This window comes from Mastomys coucha, unplaced genomic scaffold, assembly GCF_008632895.1.
Source record: "Mastomys coucha isolate ucsf_1 unplaced genomic scaffold, UCSF_Mcou_1 pScaffold22, whole genome shotgun sequence".
In the NCBI taxonomy this organism is placed as follows: domain Eukaryota; kingdom Metazoa; phylum Chordata; class Mammalia; order Rodentia; family Muridae; genus Mastomys; species Mastomys coucha.
In genome coordinates this window covers 221,960,174-221,967,500 of record NW_022196905.1, presented here as the reverse complement: position 1 = coordinate 221,967,500, position 7,327 = coordinate 221,960,174, and the positions used below count along the sequence as shown (strand labels likewise).

Genomic DNA, 7,327 nt, shown 5'->3' with positions numbered 1-7,327 from the left:
TTACACCTCTCCCAGCCAGCATGGGCAGCGTTAAGCATCATGCAGTAGCCTTCTCTGACCTTCTGGGCCTGATGGATCAGATCCCTTGGGGCTCCTGCCTCCTTACTCTGCCCCCCCTTGCATACTTTCCAGCCCCAGCCTGAGGGGTTCTCCTTTGTGGGCTGTGGACCCCAGGGGCGCAGGCAGGGTGTGTGTCTATGGGTGAGCACATTGTCTTGGCCTGATGTGGTAGGAACTGTGAGAAGTGAGGCGGTGCAGAGGGAGGTGGAGGGCCTTGGTTACTCTGCACCAATACCTCTGGAATTTGTCACCTCTCCGGGAACACAAATGCACAAGGGAAATAATCCAGTGTCCCTTACAGCTTAGAAGTGGAAATGGAAGATCTGTCTCGCAGATTCTCCAAATAGCTGGCATTTCCCTAGGCTCAGTAACCTGTCAGCCAGAGCTGTGTGCCGGGGCTGGGCTAGCCATACCTGCCATGGCTGGGTGCCTTTTCCTTCTTTGGGGGATCTTCTTGCCGTTGGCTCTTTTGAGGGCTTGTGCCCACCCAACTGCCTGTATGAGGGTAGCCCTCAGGGGAGCGCTCAGGCTGAGATGGTTTTATATTTAGCCAGGCTAGGCCCTGGTGCCACTCGGGTTACATCTGGCATTGAAGCTGGCAGGGCCTGGTCAGACACAGGCTCCCTTCCAGCACCGAGGCAGAATTTGATCATGCTGCCCAGCCCAGCTCAGAGCAGCTTTGTGAGGAGAGGTCGGAGGTGGGGGCTGACGGCTGGCAGTGGGCACCACAGCCGGGAAGGCAGAGCAGGCGGGCCAGCGGCATGGATATCAGCTTGAGCGTGGCAGCCAGAGAGGCCCACCAAGGCCTCGATGGTCTTCCCATGCCCATGCCCCACAAAGCAGCCAGGAAGCATAAAAAGGCTGTTCTCTTCTTTGAGGTGGAGATTCGGGACGCCAAGACAAGGGAGAAGCTGTGCTTCCTGGACAAGGTAGGACTGCACCCCTGGGGCTCCTGTAGGCTCTGCAGGCATCAGTGACCCTCCCTGTCCTTCAGAGGGCGTGCAAGGGGTATTGTCTTCATCTAGAGCAGTGGTTCTCAGCCTGTGGGCCGAGATCCCATTGGGTCGCCTATCAGCTATCCTGCATATCAGATATTTACATTACAGTTCATAACAGCAAAATTACAGATACGAAGTAGCAATGAAATAATTTTATGGTTGGGGTCAGCACACCGTGAGGGAACTGTATTAAAGCTTTAGGAAGGTTGAGAACCACTGAGCTAAGAGCGAGCAGCTGTGGCCCCTCTGTAGGGCTGGAAGCTGGCAGCCTGGGAGGGCTCTCTCTGTAAAGGATGGAGGATGGATGTGCCCCATGAAGTCAGCCAGCTTGATCCTGACCTGCCTGTACCTGGCAAACCCCACCCCCCTCCCCCGGGTCTGGCTCTCTCAGGACTGATACACTGTTTTCCTTTAGGTAGAGCCTCAGGCCACCATTTCTGAAATCAAGACCCTTTTCACCAAGACACGTGAGTCTCCTGACACACCTATTCCTGCTCCTGACACACCTGTTCCCCGCTTCCGACACATCTACCCCCACTCCTGCCTCCCCTCTGGATGTGACCTGGGCCCGCATGCCTCCGCATGCCTTTTCCTCATCGGCTTGTAGCCTCTCAGCACACTGGAACAGTGAGTGAGGCCCGGCTGACTGGGCAGGCTGCCCCTGTGTGGTCACCAGCAGGAATGCTCTTGTGCTATCCAAAGGGAGAAAAAAAAAATCTGTTGCTGCCTATCCTGTGTGTCCTTGCACAGGGTGGGAGGAGCTGGGGGGTCCTAGAGTTCTGGAAGCCTTTAGAGGCAGGCCAAGTTTGGGGCGTGGGTAGGCTGAACCTTGCCAGATTAGGTGCTGCAACCCCTGACCTTCTCCTGGCAGACCCGCAGTGGTATCCTGCCCGCCAGTCCCTCCGCCTGGACCCCAGTGAGTACAGCTGTCCACCAGCCTATCCCTTGGGCTCTTGGGGTCAGGAAACCAGGGCAGTAACCAAATACTGACTTATCTCTGTAGAGGGGAAGTCCCTGAAAGATGAAGATGTCTTGCAGAAGCTTCCTGTGGGCACCACGGCCACGCTCTACTTCCGGGACCTCGGGGCCCAGATCAGCTGGGTGACGGTGAGCTCTGACTCCTTCTCTAGTCTCTGCCTTCAGCCACCCTGGGGCGACTCACCTTGTCTCTGGGTACTCCCAGGTCTTCCTGACAGAGTATGCCGGGCCCCTTTTCATCTACCTGCTCTTCTACTTCCGGGTACCCTTCATTTATGGCCGCAAATACGACTTTACGTCCAGTCGGCATACGGTGGTGCAGTGAGTGGGCCCCCGAGGAGGGTAGGGGTAGGAGGGAGGGAGGGAGGGAGGGGGCTGGATTGGCCCTGGCTGAGTCAACTACCCCACTAGCCTCGCCTGCATGTGCCACTCATTCCACTACATCAAGCGCCTGCTGGAGACTCTCTTCGTGCATCGATTCTCTCATGGAACCATGCCTTTGCGAAACATCTTCAAAGTGAGCACCTCTACTCTTCTTGTCCCGTCCCCCCCACCCCCCAGCAGCAGTGCCCGCCTTCCCCCTATGCTAACTCCTTTGCTCTTCCAGAACTGCACCTACTATTGGGGCTTTGCTGCATGGATGGCTTATTACATCAACCACCCTCTCTACACACCCCCTAGTAAGTGGGCCTAGACAGTGCCCTTACCGTTCTATGTGACCCCACCACGAGGCTTCCTTATGGGGCTCTCCTTCCTGCCTTTTTTCTACAGCCTATGGAGTTCAGCAGGTTAAGCTGGCACTGGCCGTTTTTGTGGTAAAGAGGCTGGGGCAGCAACCAAGTGTGGTGAGGTGTGGCGGCTGGGTGGGATGAGGCCACAGGCTGTGAACTGACCCTTTTCCCCTTTATAGATCTGCCAGCTTGGGAACTTCTCCATCCACATGGCTCTTCGGGACCTTCGGCCTGCTGGTGAGTGGCGGGCTGGGGCTGGGGCTGGGGCTGGGGTTGGGGCTGGGTGCACAGGGTGAGGGGTCTGACTTATTCTTGTCCTCCATGCCAGGGTCTAAAACCAGGAAGATTCCATACCCCACCAAGAACCCCTTCACCTGGCTATTTCTGTTGGTGTCCTGTCCCAACTATACTTACGAGGTGAGGGGCTGTGCACGGTAAAGTGCAGGAGTGGGTTGTGGGGAGTAAGAAAGCTTGACTGGGTGAGGCTGTGTGTGACACTGGGTTTCCCTCTGTGCCCTCACCCTGCTTGTGCTGTCTGCAGGTGGGCTCCTGGATTGGCTTTGCCATCTTGACTCAGTGTGTCCCAGGTGAGTCCCTTGTCCCTGTGCGGTGTGCTGCCCTTCCAGCCAGCCAGCCTCATTCTGATACCCCATTCTGCCCACAGTGGCCCTCTTCTCCCTGGTGGGCTTCACCCAGATGACTATCTGGGCCAAGGGCAAGCATCGCAGCTATCTGAAGGAGTTCCGCGACTACCCGCCCCTGCGCATGCCCATTATCCCCTTCCTGCTCTGAGCAGCTAGCTCCTCACGGGCTCAGCCCAGTAATACTCTCTGCCCACTGCCCCCTGTCCTGAAGTGGCTGGCCATGGCTCTCCAGCAGCAACAATAAAACCTGCTTACCCAACTGACTTTGTGTTCTTTAGGGGTACAGCGACCATACCATTCCTTCCCATCCTTGAAGCAGCACAGATGAAATTTAGGCAGGTGACCCAAAGCTTTTATTTCACTGATAGGTCCACAGGCTGACGGGTAATCCCTACAGGGCCACCTCGGGGCCCACCTCTCCATCTCCATGGCCTTGGGCTACCCGTGCCTCCTTCAGTTCCCTCCGCTTCTTCCTTTGGAGCAGTCGCCGCTCACGTTCAAACTCCTTCATGCGCTTCACGTAGCTGTGGGCAGAACACACAAGAGGGTCTCAGTGCCATAGGCTCTGGCTCGATTCCATTCCCAGTCACCAGGAAGCCCTTGCTAGGGGTGAGGCCTCCCCCAGGAATTCTGGCTTGGCCCTTGCGGGAGGCTGCAGGTCAATATGGTTGGCTATGGTGTGGGTGGCTGTGGTTGGCTGTGGCGTGGGTGTGATTGGCTGCGGTGTGGTTGGCTGTGGTGTGGGTGGCTGCGGTATGGTTGGCTGTAGTGTGGGTGTGGGTGGCTGCGGTGTGATTGGTTGTAGTGTGGTTGGTGACAGTGTGATTGACCAGGGTGTGGGTGGGGGCAGGGCAGACTCACTCCAAGTGCTCGCAGTAGTCCCAGTCATGCTGCTCATGCTTGCAGCCCAAGAAGTTGGGGAAGCTGTCTCGCTTGCACTTCAATAGCCGGATGAGGTAGTGGGCACAGTAGTCACGTTGCTGCAGTGTCAGCTGGGCATCGATCATCTCTTGTTGTGTGGCCACCATCACTGTGGGGAGTGGTGAGGCTCAGCACTATGGCCAGCCCCCACCCCCACTGACCCCCGGTGTGCACATGGCACACACAGAAGCCATACACAGAGTATGGCTTAGCAGATCCCATTTGGATTATGGCCACACCCTGACAGGAAGGGTGACTCCCTGTCACCTTTGTCCTAAACAGCAGTAAAGTACTCTCGAGTTCCTTCATCTAGAGATGCTGTCTTCCAGAAAGCTCAGCTCACCTTCCCCAGCCCCTAAGCCAGATAGGACCTGAATTTCAGTTCTTCAGTGGGTACTGGAGCCTCTCAGCCTTTGCTCCCCCACTGCAGAAAGATGCCAGTCCCGGCAAGGAAGGTACCAGGCTGTCAACTAAGCCAACAGAGCTGTGGCAACAGGAAACATCGTCAGAGCATTGTTAGGGGTGCCGGTGTGATCAGATGTGCTTACAAAAACTAAGACTGGTCCACCACTAGCTCATAGGACTTGGCAGCCGTCACCGTATGGAGTCTGATGTTGACGTAAAGGCCACCATGTAGCCTGTGTGTGTTAAGTAAGCTTTGGGTAGATGAGCCATCACTGGCAAACTTGACCCTTCTGGAGGTGGTTAGGAATAGAAACCCCCCAGCTTGTCCCCACTATGACCCTCAGTCACATACAGCCTTGCTGGGCCTGTGGGCTTACCTCCTCTCCACCTGGGCCTCAGTCCTATTTCATTGCATTAAAACATTCCATTAGAGGTGGTGGTGGTATACACCTTTGGTCTCAGCACTTGGGAGGCAGAGATGGAAGCAGGCAGATCCCCAAGTTCAAGGCCAGCCTGGTCTAAAGGACAGCAAGGACTACACAGACACCCTGTCTTCAAAACCAAACCAAACAAGATGGCTAGAGAGATGGCTCAGCATGTATTGCTTTTGCAAAGAACTGGGGGTGGGCAGTTCCCAACCACTACCTACAACTCCAGCTTCAGGAATCCAGTGCTCTCTCTGGCCCTACCTGGCACCTGAACCCTTATGTCCAAATGTCTATACAGACACATTAAAAACAAAAAGAACCTTAAAAATAGACAGAAGCCTGTTGAGAGTGTAAGTCAGGGGTAGCTTGTGTGAGGCCTTGGGAAAACCTTAGCACTGCACAGCCACCCCATACTCAAATCATCTGCTGGCCTCCTCTCAGGGCTCCAACCATCCGCTGGCTTCCTCTCAGGGCTCCAACCATCCGCTGGCTTTCTCTCAGGGCTCCAATCATCTGCTGGCTTCCTCTCAGGGCTCCAATCATCTGCTGGCTTCCTCTCGGGGCTGCTGTCTCCCATTATGCTTCCAGCTCACATGGTCTCAGGACCTTGTCCCCTTTTTGGGCTTCCAGCCTGGTGCCCACCTGTGCCTCAACAGGGCAGCCTGTCTCTGCCTTCTGTGCTGCACTCTTCCGTATCTCCTGAGCCCAGCAGCAGCCACCTGCTTCTCTACAGTCTTGACCGCACTTCTGACTGCTGATGCCCCAGTAGGCTGATGAGGCCAATCTGGGGCCCTCCACTCTGCACCTCTGTAGTCCAGGCCTAGGGCTCACTTCACAGGCAGGCTCTTGCCAGAGCTAATCACCTTGGAGCTCAGGTTAGCAACTCAAGCTCCAGCCTCTCCTTTCCAGTTCACAAGAGGCCAGCAGCAAGCCTTCAGCACACTGCTCCTGCTAAGTTGCAGGAATGTAGCAGGGCAGATAGATGGTCACAGCGGGACACAAAGAGACACAAAGCAGGCCGAACACACTGTCATTGAATGGCTGGCAGCCTTACTGACTGCAGAAGGCAAACCAAACCCAACCAAAACCAGGGTTAGGAAGTGCTGGAAAGGGGCCCATGAGGCAAGGGCTGAGCAGGGCGGATGCCTGTGGCAAGAGCATTTCAGGTTGAAGGGGGCTGCAGCCTTGAGGCAGCAGGCACCTCTTCTGCCTCCTGGGTTTTGATCTAAGCACAAGGAAAGGTAGAGCTGTCTTTGACTGGGAAGGGGAGGACAGAGCTAAGACTAAGTACAAGCCAGCAATCTCGGCACCTGAGGTAGAGGATTTTAAGTTTGAGGCTAGCCTGTGCCACACAGTAAGATCCTGTCTCAAAAGGAAAATAAAACCCAAGCTGGGCTTGCTCCTGTGATCTCAGCACTCAGAGGCTGGCCAGCCTTGCTACACACAAAACCCTGTCTCAAAAATTAAGGTGTCAGCGGGGGGTGGTGGGGGTGGGGGTGGGGGTGGTGGGGTGGGGTGATGGTGGCTCCTGGAGGAGGAAAGGGAGAGTGATTTCAGGAAGACACTCTGTAGACTTCTGGTCGACACGTGCACACGCATGCTCACATACACGCGCACCCCTAATAAAGCCCTAAGACTCAGAAAACAAAAGTCAGCAATGTCATTCTTAAGTTCAAGGTTAAGGCTTCCCTTGGAGATAAACTGGGCAGCCCTAGTGTACACCAGGAAGTTGTGAGCTGCCTCCAGGGAAGAACAGAGGAGACCTCAGCTCCAAGACATCCAAGGGAGCTGAGGAAGAATTGGTGAGAGCGTGCAGGCAAATGGAAGTGAGCAAGGTAGAAGTGAGAAATGATAAGTGGAGCTGGGGGCAGGGTGTGCTGTGCTGTGCTGGGCTGGAAGCTGCGTGCCCAGGAAGATTCTGAGAGAAGCCCTTCAGTGAAGGGGTTAGCTGGCAAGGTGGGGCCAGAATAGGACTTTATACTTGTTTTTGAGGCAAGATTGCTATGTATCCCAGGGACTCATGGTATCCCTGCTGGGGTGTTTCAAAACCACTGACAGGCAGGCAGTCTATCAGTCTACTGACAGGAGCCTGATGAGAGAGATTCTGGAGCAGAGTCCTTTCATTGCAGAGGGTGGGCGGAGGATGTAAGGCGGGGGGGGGG

At 55.5% G+C, this 7,327-nt stretch overlaps 2 protein-coding genes and 1 long non-coding RNA gene across 4 annotated transcripts in view; 1 reads left to right on the top strand and 2 right to left on the bottom strand.

The window, feature by feature from the left end:
• LOC116069685 overlaps window positions 1–600 on the bottom strand; it is a 9,132-nt gene extending 8,532 nt beyond the window's left edge. Inside the window, exon 1 of the long non-coding RNA XR_004110094.1 lies at window positions 474–600. This is a non-coding gene — a long non-coding RNA (uncharacterized LOC116069685). The remainder of the gene's footprint in view (window positions 1–473) is intronic.
• Tecr (trans-2,3-enoyl-CoA reductase) overlaps window positions 1–3,670 on the top strand; it is a 22,292-nt gene extending 18,622 nt beyond the window's left edge. The window contains exons 2-13 of one of the 2 annotated variants that reach the window (XM_031340519.1): window positions 939–989; window positions 1,474–1,525; window positions 1,930–1,974; window positions 2,062–2,165; window positions 2,242–2,357; window positions 2,448–2,553; window positions 2,644–2,716; window positions 2,808–2,851; window positions 2,947–3,004; window positions 3,096–3,184; window positions 3,309–3,354; window positions 3,432–3,670. In XM_031340519.1, coding sequence (XP_031196379.1) covers window positions 939–989; window positions 1,474–1,525; window positions 1,930–1,974; window positions 2,062–2,165; window positions 2,242–2,357; window positions 2,448–2,553; window positions 2,644–2,716; window positions 2,808–2,851; window positions 2,947–3,004; window positions 3,096–3,184; window positions 3,309–3,354; window positions 3,432–3,559 — 912 coding nt within the window. In that variant the 3' untranslated portion in view covers window positions 3,560–3,670. The remainder of the gene's footprint in view (window positions 1–938; window positions 990–1,473; window positions 1,526–1,929; window positions 1,975–2,061; window positions 2,166–2,241; window positions 2,358–2,447; window positions 2,554–2,643; window positions 2,717–2,807; window positions 2,852–2,946; window positions 3,005–3,095; window positions 3,185–3,308; window positions 3,355–3,431) is intronic. The other variant, XM_031340520.1, reaches the window with a different exon arrangement.
• Window positions 3,671–3,741: 71 nt separating this feature from the next.
• The window catches only part of Ndufb7 (NADH:ubiquinone oxidoreductase subunit B7), a 4,932-nt gene continuing 1,346 nt past the window's right edge, over window positions 3,742–7,327 (bottom strand). Inside the window, exons 2-3 of the mRNA XM_031340521.1 lie at window positions 4,273–4,441; window positions 3,742–3,935 (exon numbers count right to left, since the gene is read on the bottom strand). Of these exons, the coding sequence (XP_031196381.1) occupies window positions 3,803–3,935; window positions 4,273–4,441 (302 nt within the window). The 3' untranslated portion in view covers window positions 3,742–3,802. The remainder of the gene's footprint in view (window positions 3,936–4,272; window positions 4,442–7,327) is intronic.